The sequence below is a fragment of the Geotrypetes seraphini genome, chromosome 5 (genome assembly GCF_902459505.1).
Source record: "Geotrypetes seraphini chromosome 5, aGeoSer1.1, whole genome shotgun sequence".
Lineage (NCBI taxonomy): Eukaryota > Metazoa > Chordata > Amphibia > Gymnophiona > Dermophiidae > Geotrypetes > Geotrypetes seraphini.
In genome coordinates this window covers 2,494,167-2,512,909 of record NC_047088.1, presented here as the reverse complement: position 1 = coordinate 2,512,909, position 18,743 = coordinate 2,494,167, and the positions used below count along the sequence as shown (strand labels likewise).

At 41.5% G+C, this 18,743-nt stretch overlaps 1 protein-coding gene across 13 annotated transcripts in view; it reads right to left on the bottom strand.

Annotated features, from left to right (window-relative positions):
• Nucleotides 1-18,743, bottom strand: part of ZMYM3 (zinc finger MYM-type containing 3) — a 677,821-nt gene that overhangs the window by 179,145 nt on the left and 479,933 nt on the right. For 11 of the 13 annotated variants that reach the window (XM_033945153.1, XM_033945158.1, XM_033945160.1 and 8 more), the window contains one exon: nt 13,295-13,438. The exons of the other annotated variants lie outside the window; for them this stretch is intronic. In XM_033945153.1, the coding sequence (XP_033801044.1) occupies nt 13,295-13,438 (144 nt within the window). The remainder of the gene's footprint in view (nt 1-13,294; nt 13,439-18,743) is intronic. 13 annotated transcript variants of the gene reach the window in all.

Sequence of the window (18,743 nt, the reverse complement as noted above, 5' to 3'; positions counted from 1 at the left end):
TCTCCATACCTTTTACTAGCTTCGTGGCTCTCCTCTGCACCCTCTCCAGGGTTACTTACAGTTCTACAGTGCCATGCTTATCAGCAGTTTTAAAACTAAACTAAACTAAATCTTAGGTTTGTATACCGCATCATCTCCACATTTGTAGAGCTCCGCACGGTTTACAGGAGAAGGGATAGAAAGGAACTACAATGAAAGCTAGAGGTTTACAGCGGATGGGATAGAAAGGAACTACAATGAAGGGTTAGAGGTCCAGGTATGAAGAAATTTAGAGGGCTTAGAATATCGGGGATGGAGTAAGTATCAGATTTTTGAGAATAGCCAGATCTTCAGATGTTTGCGGAAAAGTTGGAGAGAGCTCAGGTACCGAAGAGGGGAGGAAAGGTTGTTCCAGAGCTCAGTGATTCTGAAGGGAAAGGATGTCCCTAGTTTTCCTTTATGGGAAATGCCTCTTAATGAGGGGAAGGATAGTTTTAATTTGTTGGTGGATCTGGTGGAATTAGAGTTAGAGGAGTTCCAAGAAAGAGGGATACATGGGGGGAGTATTCCATGTAGGATTTTGAAAGCTAGACAGGCGCATTTGAAGTGGACTCTGGCAATTATCGGTAACCAGTGAAGCTTGGAAAGAAGCAGGGCGACATGGTCAAATTTACTTTTTGCGAAAATCAGCTTGACCGCGGCATTTTGGATCCGCTGGAGTCTGTGAAGGTTTTTCTTAGTTAGGCTTAAGTAGATAGAGTTGCAATAGTCTAATCTGGAGAGGATGATGGATTGGACAAGGACGGTAAAATGATTTTGATGGAAACAGGATCTGACTTTCCTCAGCATATGAAGGTTAAAGAAGTATTTTTTTACCAAGGAATTGAGATGGTCGTTGAAGGACAGTGAAGAATCAATTATGATGCCCAGAATATTGCTTGAGAACTCAAGCTGTAGAGAGGAGCCAGAGGGCAGAGAGATGGAGTGGGGTAGTTGGTCAAGTTTTGGACCAAGCCAAAGGAGTCTTGTTTTGGACTCGTTTAGTTTCATATGAACGGTGCGGGCCCAGGATTGGAGGTTCATTATACAGGAGGCTATGTTTTCAGGAAGGTTGGTGAGGTTCGAATCAATCTCGATGAGGACGAGGATGTCGTCAGCGTAAGTGTAAATTGTTTCAAGGGGGATAGGTGGAGGAGTTTTAGGGAGATCATATAAATGTTGAAGAGGATGGGGGATAGAGGTGAACCTTGCGGGACTCCACATATCGGCTTCCAGGGGGAGGATGAGGTGCCATTCATGTTGACAGCGTAAGAACGAGAACGTAGGAATTTTGAGAACCAGTCTAAGACTGTGGAGTTAATGCCTATCTCAGAGAGTTGGTAAATGAGAATATCGTGGTTGCCAATGTCGAAAGCGGCGGAAAGGTCGAATTGTAGGAGGACAGCAAACTTATTACGAGAATGGAGTTGTTGAACCTTTGAGATCAAGGAGGTCAGTAGGGATTCGGTGCTGAAGTTGGGACGAAAGCCGTATTGGTAAGGAAGAAGAATAGAGAATCTCTTTAAGTATGATGAGAGTTGGGTAGATATGATAGATTCTAGCATCTTGGTTAAGAGAGGGATATTTGCTATTGGGCGATAGCTGGATGGTGTGGAGGGGTCTAGGTCAATTTTTTTCAATAGTGGGGTCAAGGCAATATGACCCATTTCTGGGGAAAAAAGGCCCGAATGTAGGGCAGAGTTTATGAGTTTGGTAATAGCAGAGATGGCCAATGCGGGAATTTTCTCATATAGGTAGGAGGGGAATGGGTCCAAGGAACAGTTGCAGGATTTCAGTTTGAGGCAGAGTTTGAGAACCAGGGATTCAGATACGTGTTCAAAGGTAGTCCAGGATCTGTCGACTGGGATGGGGTTGGAGACCGTTTGGGTAAGATTGGGGTCGGTGGGTATCAGGGAGTTGTAGGAGACCAAAGGTGGGAAGGAACATCTCAGGGTAGAGACCTTTTCGTTGAAGAATCTTGTCAGATCATCGGCTGAGGGAGAGGAGGGGAGCGAGGTGGGGTCTTTTTTGGAGGTTAAGGAGCGCCAGATATTGAATAGTATACTGCTCTGGTTGTTGGATCTGGAGATTTTGTCGCCGTAGAAGTTCTTCCTAGCTTTTTTTAGCACTGTATTGTACAGCTTAATATTGACTCTCCAGGACTGTCTATCTATGGGGATTTAGATTTTTTCCATATGCGCTCCTGGGCTCGACATTTTTGCTTTAGTTCTCTGTGGTACGGGAGGTACCGAGGGGCCTTGCGGGGGTAGGAGATGGATTTAGTGGAGAGAGGGGCGAGGGAGTGGAAGGTGGACTCGGAGAGAGCAACCCAATTATGCCAATTAGCTTCTGAGACTGCAGGCTTAGGAGCGGAGAATAGGTTGAGAAATTTAGACCAGAACAGATCGCTCGTGATTTTCTTGCGATAGGTAATGGAATTGGAACTGTGGGGTGGAGCCCCAAGGTGCGACATGAAGATGGGGAGACAAAAAGCCCCTAAGAAGTGGTCGGACCAGGGGACACGATCCCAGCGGATGTCATCGGCTGAAGTTTTGTAAGCGGTAAGATCGAGGAAACTAATGAGGTCTAGTGTGTGCCCCTTTTCATGGGTTGGGGATGGAGCAGGGGGGAAGCCAAGGGAGGTGAGGAAGCTAATAAATTCGACCGTATCCTTGTTGGTGATGTCATCTAGGTAGAGACTGATATCCCCAATGATCAGTAGTCTTTGAAATTTGAGGAAGGTATTTGTTAAGGTCTCGAGGACAAGATCAGCTGAGTGGAGTAAAAGGATTTTCAGTCACAGAAACTTCTCCAAATGATCAGAGTTGAAGATCTTCAGACTGCCAGTCGGCTGGACACCGACTATGATCTCCGTTCCCACGGACCCTCGCTATGTGGGCAGGGTGTTGAAAAGCAGCCTACGCCTTGAAACCCGGGTGGGTTTCACTTCAAACACATACAGCCTGCACTTAAACCTTATGACAAAGTCACTGGGCAAGAAAACTCCTGGGGGAAAGGGCCCCGAGTTTAGTAAGGGTGGAACAGCAGGTTGGCTCCACAGATCCACCAGAGTTTCTTCTCTGTGAAGCAGCAGTCCCGCACCGTGGGACTGCGTCCTTTCCTCTGATAGGAGACCACCTGGAAGAGGTCTCAAGGCACTGATGCCACTGAGAAAGTGAACTTTAAGTGAAAAAAGAAAAGAAACAGGTGGGGGTGGCGTATGTATGAAATACAATTATGGAGGCCACTCCCAGTAGTGGTAGTAAAGATAGCAACGTAAACAATATTAGCAACTCACTTCTTTGCAATGTAACAGAAAGTGAAACTAAACATAAACCTATACGAAAAACAAGTTTATCACTGAAAGATAGTTGGAAAGCAATGACCACAAATGCTTGCAATCTAAAAAACAAAGCTCATGATCTGCAAGCCCTGGTGTGGATATTGTTGCTATCACAGAGACATGGTTCAGTGACTCCCATGGATGGGATGCAAACATACCGGGATATAATCTTTTTAGGAATGACAGAGATGGTCAAAGAGGTAGAAGGGTAGCTCTCTATGTAAAGATCGATAGCCAAGTGACTGAAATGCAGGGGACCTGGGGAGAGGAAGAAGCGATCATCAAACGGTTTGGTTTGATATAACGGCTAAAGTGGAGAGCGGCCGCACGATACTTAAAGTCCTAGATTTCAAACGTACGGACTTTAATGCAATGGGAAAGTACCTGAAGAAAGAGCTGTTAGGATGGGAGGACATAAGAGAAGTGGAAAGACAGTGGTCTAAGCTGAAAGGAGCGATAAAAATGGCTACGGACCTTTATGTGAAGAAAATCAATAAAAACAAGAGAAAAAGGAAGCCGATATGGTTCTCCAAACTAGTGGCTGAGAAAATAAAGGCGAAAGAGTTGGCGTTCATGAAATATAAAAAAACCCAAGAAGAGGAGAGCAGAAAGGACTACAGGGTGAAACTGAAAGAAGCCAAGAGAGAGATACGTTTAGCGAAGGCACAGGCGGAAGAACAAATGGCTAAAAATGTAAAAAAGGGAGATAAAAATTTTTTCAGATATATTAGTGAAAGGAGGAAGATAAAAAATGGAATTGCTAGGCTAAAAGATGCTGGGAACAAATATGTGGAGAGTGATGAGGAGAAAGCAAATGTGCTAAACAAATACTTCTGTTCTGTGTTCACAGAAGAAAATCCTGGAGAAGGACCGAGATTGTCCGGCAAAGTTACATGAGAAAATGGAGTAGATTCTGCGCCGTTCACGGAGGAGGGTGTTTATGAGCAACTTGAAAAACTGAAGGTGGACAAAGCGATGGGACCAGACGGGATCCATCCCAGGATACTAAGGGAACTCAGAGAGGTTCTGGCGAGTCCTATTAAAGACTTGTTCAACAAATCTCTGGAGACGGGAGTGATTCCTGGGGATTGGAGGAGAGCGGATGTGGTCCCTATTCATAAAAGTGGTCACAGGGATGAAGCAGGAAACTACAGGCCGGTGAGCCTCACTTCAGTTGTTGGAAAAATAATGGAAGTGTTGCTGAAAGAAAGGATAGTGTATTTCCTTGAATCTAATGGGTTACAGGATCCGAGGCAACATGGCTTTACAAAAGGTAAATCGTGCCAAACTAACCTGATTGAATTTTTTGATTGGGTGACCAGAGAGCTGGATCAAGGACATATGCTAGATGTAATTTACTTGGATTTCAGCAAAGCCTTTGATACAGTTCCTCATAGGAGGCTGTTGAACAAACTTGAAGGGCTGAAGTTAGGACCCAAAGTGGTGAACTGGGTCAGAAACTGGCTATCGGACAGACGCCAGAGGGTGGTGGTTAATGGAAGTCGCTCGAAGGAAGGAAAGGTGACTAGTGGAGTCCCTCAGGGTTCGGTGCTGGGGCCAATCCTGTTCAATATGTATGTAAGTGACATTGCTGAAGGGCTAGAAGGAAAAGTGTGCCTTTTTGCAGATGATACCAAGATTTGTAACAGAGTAGACACCGAAGAGGGAGTGGAAAATATGAAAAAGGATCTGCAAAAGTTAGAGGAATGGTCTAATGCCTGGCAACTAAAATTCAATGCAAAGAAATGCAGAGTAATGCATTTGGGGATTAATAATAGGAAGGAACCGTATATGCTGGGAGGAGAGAAGCTGATATGCACGGACGGAGAGAGGGACCTTGGGGTGATAGTGTCCGAAGATCTAAAGGTGAAAAAACAGTGTGATAAGGCAGTGGCTGCTGCCAGAAGGATTCTGGGCTGTATAAAGAGAGGCGTAGTCAGTAGAAGGAAGAAGGTGTTGATGCCCCTGTACAGGTCATTGGTGAGGCCCCACTTGGAGTATTGTGTTCAGTTTTGGAGACCGTATCTGGCGAAAGACGTAAGAAGACTTGAGGCGGTCCAGAGGAGGGCGACGAAAATGATAGGAGGCTTGCGCCAGAAGACGTATGAGGAGAGACTGGAAGACCTGAATATGTATACCCTAGAGGAAAGGAGAGACAGGGGAGATATGATTCAGACGTTCAAATACTTAAAGGGTATTAACGTAGAACAAAATCTTTTCCAGAGAAAGGAAAATGGTAAAACCAGAGGACATAATTTGAGGTTGAGGGGTGGTAGATTCAGGGGCAATGTTAGGAAATTCTACTTTACGGAGAGGGTGGTGGATGCCTGGAATGCGCTCCCGAGAGAGGTGGTGGAGAGTAAAACTGTGACTGAGTTCAAAGAAGCGTGGGATGAACACAGAGGATTTAGAATCAGAAAATAATATTAAATATTGAACTAGGCCAGTAACTGGGCAGACTTGCACGGTCTGTGTCTGTGTATGGCCGTTTGGTGGAGGATGGGCTGGGGAGGGCTTCAATGGCTGGGAGGGTGTAGATGGGCTGGAGTGGGTCTTGACGGAGATTTTGGCAGTTGGAACTCAGGCACAGTACCGGGTAGAGCTTTGGATTCTCGCCCAGAAATAGCTAAGAAGGAAAAAAAAAAAAAAAATTTAAATTGAATCAGGTTGGGCAGACTGGATGGACCATTCGGGTCTTTATCTGCCGTCATCTACTATGTTACTATGTTACTATGTTACTATGTTACTATGTTTAGCTATATGGATCACTTTGAAAATAGAAGATGAAACTTCTATCTACGTGAGTGTAGTCTACAGATCTCTGACTCAAATGCAGCAAATTGATAAAGATCTGATTGTGGATATCCAAAAGTTCAGAAAGAAAGAGGAGGTGCTGCTGTTGGGTGACTTCAATCTGCCAGATGCAGACTGGAACATTCCATCTGCGAAATTGGAAAGAAGTAGGGAGATTGTGGATGCCTTTCAAGAGGCTCTGCTCAGACTAATGGTGACAGCCCACGAGGGAAAAAGCAATACTAGATCTGGTCCTCATAAATGGGGAGAGATTCTCTAATGTTCGAGTGGGTACTGTGACCAGTCAGACACTGTGCCTGACATGTTCCCAACTAGATCCTGGATATAATTTGACTAATTACCTGGTTTCCTCTTGACTGATTTATCTGATATTTGGCCTGTGGGGACTGTCTTCGGTTTGAACAGCACGCCAGCGCAATTTAGCTGTGGTCCACCCGGGGCGCTATTCGCCAGTCCAGGGCTCGGTGGCCACAGAATTGGTGTCAGAAGTGTGATTTGAACACACGCCTTCACACAGAGACCAGAATCTAGTTGGGAACTCATCAGGCAAAGAGTCTGACAGGTCACAGTACCCACTTGGGAAATAGCGATCATCAAATGGTTTGGTTTGATATAACACCTAAAGTGAAGAGCGGCCACACAAAACTCAGAGTCCTAGATTTCAAACATACGAACTTTAGTAAAATGGGAGCATACCTAACGTGACACGAAAAAGTAAGAAAGATTAACCACAAATAACCAGATCCACAAAAAGGTTAATCAACTGAGAAAAAGAACCATCTAAATAGATGATTCAGATAAAGACAAAAGATGAAGGAAAGAATCTCAGAATTGCCACTCCAAGGATCATAAAATTATCATCCATATAAGGAATTGTGGCGTGGGTATCTTTCATTGATCCAAAACTTTCACTTTTTTATGTGACCTACTTTGTCACTAATAAGTAAATTAGGTGAATTTTACTACTCATTCGATTAAATTATTTATAAAAAAATTGTAGTTATTTTTGTTATTTTCTTATCACTTCTTATCTAATGTGCAAAATAGCATTTTTTGAAAATTGTGCAAATAACATTTCACATGTGCAAATATTGCATTATATAGCCGTGTAGTCACATCTTGAAAGCTAGTGTTAAATCCCGTAAAATAATAACCCTGAAGAAGCCGCTTCACAGCGGCGAAACGGGTTCCCGTAGGATTTGATACACGGGGCTAGCAGCGAGAATACTTTGTGTTGCTGCATGACAATCTAACATCAAGTTGAAAGATAAGTGCTGAATTGTAGCCTTTATTGATGTTACTTATAGGTTGCACATAACTTATATTGCTTATTTTGCACAGCTATATAATGCAATATTTGCACATGTGAAATGCTATTTGCACAATTTTTAAAAAATGCTATTTTGCACATTAGATAAAAAGTGATAAGAAAATAACTAAAATAACTAAATTTTTTTTATAAATAATTTAATCGAATGAGTAGTAAAATTCACCTAATTTACTTATTAGTGACAAAGTAGGTCACATAAAAAAGTGAAGGTTTTGGATCAATGAAAGATACCCACGCCACAATTCCTTATATGGATGATAATTTTATGATCCTTGGAGTGGCAATTCTAGCATACCTAACGCGACCATTTATTTTTTTCATCAAAAGGGGACAACTATTGTCAGTCCCACCCCCAATCCTGCCCTAGCCTCGCCCCAATCCCGCCCTAGCCCCGCCCCCAATTTATTCCATTCATTTTTCATGTACACATATCTTATTAATTCATAAAGGTAACAATAACATTTTAAAAAAAACTACAAAGCACACTATACGCAGAGAAAATGTTATCATTTATATTTTGGGGGGTTTCAAAGATGTCAAGATGCCTTTATCCCCAACACTCTTCAATCTCTACATTGCATCCCTTGGCACCTGCCTAGACAAACTAGGCTTAACTTCTTTTAGCAATGCAGACATCACCATCCTCCTTCCTTTTGATCAACCAACACCCACCATGACAGACACACTACATAGAACACTAGAAACAGTGGCTACATGGATGAGAGAACACAAACTAAAACTGAACCCACATACCCCATTCATCCCACCCTAAGACTTCTGGGAGTGATGATAGACAGAGGCTGTACAATGCAACTACAAATCAACAAAACAATACAGAAATCATTCGTGGTCATGTGAAACTTAAGGCAAATCCGAAAATTCTTCGACAGAAAACAATTCTAGCTTATGGTCCAATCCCTAGTCCTAGGACTTCTAGACTACTGCAACATCCTCTATCTCCCCTGCCCTGCAGTCATGATAAAACAACTACAAACAGTACAAAACACAGCCTTGAGACTGATCTATTTGTTTAAGAAATACGACCATATCACTGCAGCATACCTCGACTCACACTGGCTCCCAATACAAGAATACTATTCAAATTTTACTGTCTATTATTTAAAACCATGAATGGAGACAGTCCAGCTTATATAAACAACCGCCTTATCAGAACCACCACAACCAGGCAAAGGAGAACCCAGACACCATTCATACACCCCCCCAATCAGAGGCGTCAAACGCAAAAAAATATACGATGGCTTACTGGCCACGCAAGCAGCAAAACTAGACCACCAACTATCCAATCTACTGACCACGACTCCAGACTACAAAACTTTCAGAAAAGAAATAAAAACCCTGCTATTCAAGAAATCCATCAAAACAAACTAACTACAAGAAGCTCTTCAGTCCCCCGAAGTAACCCGTTCAACTCTGTAACTCTTCTGGAAATGTCTAGATCACTGTTCTTCAACCGCCGGTCCGCAGAAAATTTCTGTCGGTCCACACAGGGCCGGCAAGATTAAAGTGACCATAGGTCCGTTTTCAGACCTCAAGTCCTGTTATCCCCACACACCGTTTCAGGACAGCGACCCGAAGCTGTGCTCGAGGACAACGGGACAGGCGATCATTTCCTGTCCCTCCCTCCTTCCTTTCCCCGGGTCCCCTTCTCTTACCGCCCTGCCGCAGCTGCTAAAGCCGACAGGAAGTCTTCTTTCCGACGTCAATTCTGACGTCGGAGAGGACGTTCTAGGCCAGCCAATTGCTGCCTGGCTGGCCCAGAACGTCCTCTCCAACGTCAGAATTGACGTCGGAAAGAAGACTTCCTGTCGGCTTTAGCAGCAGCGGCAGGGCAGTAAGAGCAGGGGAAAGGAAGGAGGGAGGCTTTTTTTTTTGCGGGGCAGGGAGGGACAGGAAGCGATCGCCTGTCCCATTGTCCCTGCACACAGCTTCGGGATGCTGTCCCTGAAAACGGGACATTTTGGCGGCCCAAAGCTGAGTGTGGGGACAATGGGACAGGGGATCTAAAAATGGGACATATGGTCACCTTAAGCATACCTGAGGAAAGAGCAGTTAGGATGGGAGGACATAAGGGAAATGGAAACACAGTGGCCTTGCATTAATGATTCCTTTTGTGCCTTTTGTTTTTTACCTCCCCTTTTTTTTATTTTATGCAATGTATCCTCCCCATTTGGCCATCTGTATCATGTTGTGTCTGTATGGTAATTGTGAATTTGTTCCCTTTATTTTAGATCTAAATGCAAAGAAACAGTGTGACAAGGCGGTGACTGTATAGAGAGAGATGTGACCAGTAGAAGAAAGAAGGTGTTGATGCCCCTGTACAGATCGATGACGAGGCCCCACTTGGAGTATTGTGTTCAATTTTGGAGACCATGTCTGGCAAAGGACATAAAGACTTGAAGCAGTCCAGAGGAAGGTGACAAAAATGGTAGGTTTTCACCAGAAGACGTATGAGGAGACTGGAAGCCCTGAATACGTATACCCTAGAGCCATTGGTTCCCAACCCTGTCCCTAATGAATATGCATGAGAGACATTTGCATACAATGGAAATGACAGGTATGCAAATCTCTCTTATACATATTCATTAGGAATATCCTGAAAACCCAACTAGCTGGTGGACCCCCAGGACAGGGTTGGGAACCACTGCCCTAGAGGAAAGAAAGGATAGGGGAGATATGATCCAAACGTTCAAATTCTTGAAAGGCATTAACGTAGAACAAAATCTATTCCAGAGAAAGAAAAATGGTAAAACCAGAGGGTATAATTTGAGGTTGAGGGGTGGTAGATTCAAGAGTAATGTTAGGAAATTTTTCTTTACGGAGAGGATGGTTGATGCGTGGAATGTGCTCGTGAGGGAGGTGGTGGAGAAGAAAATGCTGACAGAGTTCAAACAAGTGTGGGATGAACACAGAGGATCTCTAATCAGAAAATAATGGGTATACATTGAAGAAACTAAGGCCTATTTTAATTGTTTTCTACAATCTTCTTATAGAAACATAGAAAGATGACAGCAGATAAGGGCTATAGCCCATCAAGTCTGCCCACACTATTTACCCACCCTCTTAAGTCTACTGACCCCCTAAAGTATAATTGTAATTATACTGTCACTCTACTGACCCGCTCATTCAAGTCCTAGTGACCCTATCCCTTGGCATGACCTCATAGGGATCCCACATAGGTATCCCATTTGTTCTTGAAGTCTGGGATGCTGCGTGCCTCGACCACCTGCACTGGAAGCTTGTTCCAATGCTCAATCACTCTCTCCATGAAGAAGTACTTCCTGGCATCTCCACGAAACTTCCCTCCCCTGAGTTTGAGCGGATGTCCTCTTGTGGTCGAGGGTCTCTTGAGAAGAAAGATATCATCTTCCACCTCGACCCGTCCCGTGATGTACTTAAATGTCTCAATCATGTCTCCCCTCTCCCTACGTTCCATTTGCCTTATGCTGGAGCCCTCTTTCTTCTGTTTTCAATTGGACTATTGTAATTCTCTTCTCATTGTTTGTCCTAATATTCAATTGCACAGGTTACACAGCCAAGAAGACATTTTATCATGTTAACCTCCTCTTCTTAACTGAACATTGGCTTTCTATAGCTTATATTGCAGAATCCTTGTGCTATTTCATCAGATTCTGTCCCTTGGTCTTCCTATATTTTTGGCTCATCTCCTTACATCCAATTTTCCTGCAAGGACTCTTTGTTCCTCTCAACATCTCTTGACTATTTTCTCTTTCTGTCAAGTCCATTGGGATTCTATTAGATACTCTTGGTTTAGTGTATCTGAAATTGTTTTCTTCTCCATCAATGATTTGAACCTTCCCTTAATACATTCAAGCTCAAAGCTTTCTATTTCTCAGCAGCCTTCCAGAATGAATTAATTACACACCTGAGCTCCTCATTAGGCTTTCTCTCGATACTGATCTGTGACTGATCAATGAACAAGATATGACTTGCCTTCCTTTTGTGACTCTTCTCCCTTAATATTCCTTCTGTTCCTTTTCCTTTTCTATAATTATACTCTTAGATTTATGTGAACTTTTCAGTTGATTCTCTTCCTCTGTTATTTTAACATAGATATTATATAAACCACTTAGATTTTTGACACAAAATAACTAAATTAAACTTTAACCTTGAACCTATCAGGCTCATTAACAAAAAAGATAAGATGTCCAAAAGCCAGCACTTGGACGTCTTACTAGTCAAAACATTCATGTGGGCATTCTCAAAACAGACTTTCTAGATGTCTTTCTGGTTGTTTTGTCTCCAGTGCGTCCAAACTTTAAGGGGGCATGTTAGAGGTTTGTTTTGGGCGGGCTTTAACAAAAGTCCTAGGCTTTTTTTTTTATAGATGTTTGGATCCAGACCTGTTTTAATAGCGTCTAAATCAGCGTATCGCACACTAGTGTGCCCTGGGAGTTTCCAGGTATGCCGTCAGACGCCGGGGTGGAGGAAAGGCGCCAGCACCAGCTGACTGCCTACAGGACCTGCCTCTTGTGGCGAGAGGCACAGCCTGTAGGCAGTCAGCCAGAGCCTCTCCTCCTCCCCGCACCTTTTCTATTTCAGCACCAGATGTCACACATGTACGTGATGTCATTGCGTCAACGTCTACGCACTTCCAGCTGTCTTTGAGCTGCCACCCCCAATTTAGTGTGCCACCAGCTCGCAAAGTTTGCAAGACACTGGTCTAAATGCTAAAAACTGACCTGATGACCACTGGAGTGTTTAAGGCATGACCCCAACTTACTCCCCTAGTAGTCAACTGACCCCGCTCCCCACCACCCAAAGATGTAAAAAAAAACCAAAAAAAACCAACCCAGTACATTCTAGCCTGTATTACGAGGGAGTGCTGATAAGTTCTCAGTCCAAGCAACTTCAGATGTTAACACAGACATTTGAGCCCAGAGATGAGAGGTTACGGCAGATAATTTCACATTAAAAGTTCCAGGTACAGATGTCACTTAACTTGCTTCTATTGTAAGTGATCCCTCCAAAACCTACTGTCCCTACATTAAGATGACGCCTATTGTTGTGGTGTACAGGTGGGTACAGTAAGATTTGGGTGGGTTTTGGAAGGTTCACCATACAATAGAAGCAAGTTAAAGTGACATCTGTACCGAGGACTTAATATGACATTCTCTGCAGTAACCCTTCTACTGTGCTGAGAAATACTCAACTGTATTTGATATTTGCTAAGAATGTTAGCTGCTGAAAAACTTGCTTTTGTGCAGTTTTCATGTAGATGTCTTTATACTTGAGAATGGCCTAAAAGAAAGATGTACTAAGGACCAAAACATCTACATAGGCCATTCTAAAAAAAATTAAAAAAAAGACAACATATGTCTTGCTGTTTTGAGAATGGATATTTTCTCTATTGGATTTATGGAGGTTTTTAACAAAACATCCAAACTCATACTTAAACGTCCTATCGAAAATGCCCCTCCATGTATGTAATTAAATTAAACATGAATTTTGACTGTTCCGCAATATCACATAAGAACATAAGTATTGCTATACTGGGACAGACCAAAGATCCATCAAGGACTTTTTCCAACAGTGGTCAATCCAAGTCACAAGCACATGAAAGACCGCAAAGCAATGGATTTTCCAAGTCCATCATAATAATAGTTTATGGACTTTTTTAGAAAATTATCTAAACTTTCTGTAAACCCTGCTAAGCTAATTGCTTTCACCACAAACAAATGACAGTCTACCTTGCAAAATTTCCATTCTCCTGTATTATACCTTTATTTTCTCTCTCTCTCTCTCATTACCTCTTCCAGTTGCTCTAGCTGTTTAGGTACCCCTCTTCTGGTGGTCTTCAGCTGCTCCAGCACCTTTCTTCTGATGCTCTTTGCTGGATCCCCCATATTTCTTTCTATATCAGCCCTCAACTCTTTTAAGTTGTTATCACTTACCTAATTGGAAAAATCAAAACAAAGAAACATCTGGGGGAAAGCTGAAAAGTTGTGGGCAAAACTGAAAGGAGTTATTTTAACTGTGACAAACCTTTTTGTTAGGAAAGTAAATAAAACCAAGAGGAAAAGAAGGCCAATTTGGTACTCAATGTAAGGAAAAAGAGGTTAGCTTTTGTAAACTACAAGAGATCAAAGAAAGAGGAAGACAGGCAACAAATATATGGAAAAACTAAACACAGCTAATAAAATAGTCAAGAAAGCACAGGTGGAAATGGAAGAAAAATAGATTTACATAAGTTAGTGACAGGTTGAAGAGCAAAAGTGGCGTTGGGGAGGCTGAAGGATAGAGGCTACTAAGGAAAAAGCATAATTGCTTAATATTTCTCTTTTGTATTTCCAGGAGCGGGACTTCAGATGGCAAACACTAACAGGACCTGGACTGATTTTCTGAATTCAGTGCTCACAAGGACAGGGCTACTGAGCCAGAGAGGTTCTGGTAGCTCCTGTGTCTGACCTTTTCAATTCTTGAGAGCCAGGAGTGGTCCTGTAGGATTCGGGACCCTTTCCACAAAAGTGTTACAGTAAATTAACAGATGTGCTCCTCAAACAGAGGATACTGAAGTTTCTGGAACGCAGTGGATAATAGGATCCAAGATGGTGTGGTTTTAGCAGAAGTACAATAGGCTTTGTTGGATCTAGATTTGATATTGTTTCACAGAGGCAACTATAAAGTCCGCCCAAACTTAGGCGCTGATATAGGCACTGATTCTATAAACTTAGGCACCCATGACAGAATTGTGCTTAGGTACAGTACAACTCAGTACCCTAACATTTAGGCATCCCTCATTTATGCTAGGGTCTTCTATGCCTAAAATTAGATGTCGATATCAGAGCCTGATTCACAAAGAGGCGCCTAACTCAAAAATACGCCTATGATCCACGCCTAACCACGCTTTGGGCTAGGCGCCTAATTTTTATAGAAACGAGCTTTTCGAGTTAGGTGCCTAGCTTTCAATTAAGTCCAATCAAAATTGATTGTGAAGTTTTGAGTGCCAATATAGGTACTGATTAAGCTTATTGCTCAATTAAATTAGGCACCTTAATTTCGGTGGATTTTACAGAATCAAGGCCTGATTGCCTTCAGTATAGATCAGGGACCCACTGCAGGTCCACTACATACATCCTTGGGACACACCTAATCTGGATACCCCAAATGAATATGCATGAGATAGATTTGCATAAAATGGAGGTAGAATATGCAAATTTATCTCATCTATAATCATTATGGGCATCTTGAAAACCCAACTAGCTAGGTGTACCCTGAGAACTAGGTTGGCCAAGTGCAGTAATGGGTTCATCCTAAGGAAAGTGACGTGACCAGTGGTGTGCTGCAAGAATCAGTTACTGGATGGTTCTCTAACATTTTGTAACTAATATTGCAGAAAGGCTGTTTGACAAGGTTTTATTTCTTTTATTTATTTACAAAATAGCCATGAAATGGCTTAAATAGATAATAACCTAAAGAGAGCAGTAGAAAACAAAAGGAAAAGAAAAAAAGGGGGGGGGGCAAAGGAAAGAGAGAAGTAGGAAAATAAATTGTTTGAACTGAAAGTATTTTGGGAACAGCGTCTTGAATTTAAAGTAAGACGTCTTCAACCTGAAGTGAGGCTGAAGAGCTCTACAGTTGAGGACCTAAGTAGCTCAGGGTGGTTTCATGGGAAACTGAAGGCCCAGTGAACTATAGCAGGAGTTGAGGGTAAGAAAAGGGACACAGGGGATGAGCAATTGTTTGATGCAAGTAGAAGCCCTGGAAAGATGGCCTTTGGACCAGAAATAGAACCTTGAATTGGTTCTGTACTGAACTGGGAGCCTCTTTGAGAAAGATACCAAAATCTGCAATAGTGTAGACATCCTGATAGTATGGATAACATGAGGAGGGATCTAGCAAAGCATGAAGGAAGGAAGAAAAGGAGTTGGAGTAGTGTTATATGTTAAAGATCATATTAGAGCCACACAATTGCAGGATCTGCAGGGCAAGGAAGAGGCACTGTGGATCAATTTGGAAAGAGGGAATGGCAAATATATTTACATTGGTGCGATATACAGGCATCCTTTACAGACGGAAGAAGTGGACAGAAATTTAATAGTAGACATTCAGAAAATATCTAAAGAAGGGTAAGTTTTACTAATAGGTGATTTTAACATGCCGGATGTTAATTGGAGTATCCCTATTGCAGGGTCTTCTAGAAGTAGGGAGATCCTGGATTCTCTACAAGGAGAACTGTTCTAGCAGTTGGTGATGGAACCCATGCGGGAAGGGGTCATACTGGACTTAGTGCTTACAAACGAGGAAAGTGTTTCTGATGTTACAGTAGGTGATCATCTGGCATCCAGTGATAACTGCATGGTATGGTTTAATACTGAGACGGGTATAAATAATTACAGTTATTTTATTTGATATACCACTAATTTTAACAAAAAAGTCAAATCAAAGCGGTTTACAATAAAAACAAGAGGAAATAATTAAAATCAATAAAAACAGACAAGAATAAATGAACTTAAATAAATGTCTTAACTTAATTAGGTTTTTTTTGTAACTTATCCCCTTGTTAATTATGTAGATCTATTTTATGTATATTTTAGTTAATGTATTTTATCAATTTGTACATCGCTTAGAATTTGGAATAGGCGATTAATCAAATAATAAATAAACTTGAAACTTGTAGAGGTTAAACAAAACTGGACACAAATAGACAAACAAGGGCAGGAAAGGTTTACAATATCATGTGGAAAAAACAAGTAGGAGAGAAACAAAAGGAGGGCAAAAGAATGAAAAAAAGAGAAAGAAAGGAGGGATAGAATATCAGAAAAAGACTCAGACTATTAGGAACTCTGATCAAACGCCATTTTGAAAGAATAAGTCTTCAATTGAGACTTAAATGGCTTAAGAGATTTTTCAGATCGCAAGTATAGCGGTAGAGAATTCCAGGGTGTTGGAGCCATTACAGAGAAACTAGTGTCTCTGTAGATATCCAAAAACATCTGCCTGAAGGATGGAACAGACAGTAAGTACTGATGGGAGGAACGAAGGTCCTTTTAAATGAATATGGAATCAAATGATTAGACAGAAATAAAGGAAGACCAGAAATCTGGATCTCGAAAGTGAGAATGTTATACTTGAAAGGAATCTTAAAAGAAATTGGAAGCATATGTTCAGATTTGAGGAGTGGAGCGATATGAACAAACTTTGAACAATGGTAAAGGAGCCTGAGCGCAGTATTTTGTATGAGCTGCAGTCAACGCAACTGGTACTGAGGAAGCCCAATTAATAAAGAGTTACAATAGTCCAGTCTAGAAATAACCAGCGAGTGTAAAAGATTTATAAGGAGTTACAGCTTAGTAGAGATCTAATTGATTGAAGCTGACGAAGTCGTAGCAAAGATGAAGAAATTACATTCAAAAGTAAAAGTTCTAGACTTTTAAAAAAACTACCTTTGTTCAGATGGGGAATTATGTCAAGGAATTGTTGTCTGGATGGGGACATCTGGAAGGAGTAGATATGCAGTGAGCTAAGCTGAACTGAGTTATTGTAAAAGTGATAGACTTTTTGTGAGGGAAGTAAGTTCTCAAAAGTAGTAGCTGAGAAGGTAAGGAAAAAGAGGTTAGCTTTCAGAAACTACAAAAGATCACAGAAAGAGAAAGACAGGCAAAAATATCTGGAAAAGTTAAGAGAGGCTGGTCTTGTAGTCAGGAAAGCAAAGATGCAAATGGAAAAAAAAATAGCTGACACGGTAAAACGGAGAGACAAGACATTTTTTAGATATATTAGTGATAGGAAGAAGTGCAAAAGTGGCATTGGGAGACTCAAAGGTGAAGGAGAGGAATATGCAGAAGCTGATAAAGAAAAGGCCAAATTGCTTAATAGATATTTCTGTTCTGTGTGCACAGCTTTCTTTAAGTCCCTCCAGCCTTATGTCTGGGTTTATGTTCCTCTGCCAGCAGGTGGAGACTGAGAACACATTAACTTTTGGCAGTAGTACAAATGGGTTGTACAGTCCCATCTACAATCAGTCTGATGAATAGCCAAGCAGAAAAACTAAAACATATGAACTCCACTCACTTCAAGAAGACAAATAAATGTCCGAAGTGGACCTGAAAACACTGCTTAAGATTGCCACTAGGTGGTGCTGTCTTAGAGAATGAAAAGTACTTTCACAGTCTGATTTTTTCATTACAACTTCTATGAATTATAAAAAATTTAAAGAGATATGGAGGCCATTGACAAATTATTGTAATGAATAGATACCATTTTTCCATTATAAGTACAATACAAGTGAAGAGATGGGAGGGGGGAATTCTGAATTTTATTAAATGTTTAGATCAGTAAAAAAATATTTCATAAGGTATATTTGATTACATATGTTATGATAGGGTTGGGAGGGAAGGGGTTAAATTTTATGTATCATTGTTAAATATGACAGAAATTCAAGTGATGTATTTAATGTCAATTGTCAATTTATTAATACACTTGTTGTAAGATGTAAAAAATGAATAAAGATCTGTAAAAAAACTTCCGTGCCTGGCCCTTTTCAGTATTTTGACTCTTTAGTATTTTGTTTTTGCTTTCCAGTTTTTTAGTGTGTAGCATCAAATTTTGAAAAAAAGTGGGCTTTAAGTGGATAGGTGGTAGAGATTGAACGTCATCACGTGTTTGACGTTGTGTATCTCATGTGTTGACAGACAGATTTCTCCCATTAAGAAACTTGTGGGAGCGTCTTTCTGAATATTCAAGCTGTATTGAAGGTAACCAGCGTTTGGGAGGGGCGTGGCTTGGAGCCGCAGTAAGATGGTCGGGTGATAGTGCAGCTCCTCTACAACAGGTTAAAGATATAAGAAAATAAGCTGTTTCATTTCAATTATTTGAACTATTCCTGCGTTATGTCACCAGCGGGGTCAGGGCAATTGGTCCCGAGCCGCTGGGACACAGAAGTATTGGCTCTTGTGTGCTGCGGCTAGCTACACAAGAGTAAGTCAGTCAGGATTCAACCCAAAAAGGAAAAAACACACTGCAAACCGGTAAATAAGAATACAAAACCTGGACCGGATTTAATGGTGCAATATCCAAAAACAAAAAGGGTTGCTTCACACATCAGCTTGACCTCAGTCTTCAAAATAAAGTAATCAAAAACTAAGCTTTGTCAGGCTATAGCCGCCAATAGGTAAGTCTTTGTAATGTTCAAAAGAGGTAAACTTAACAGTCCTATTGCAGTCTCATAGTTCTCCAAAAGAAAGAGGTTTCAAAACT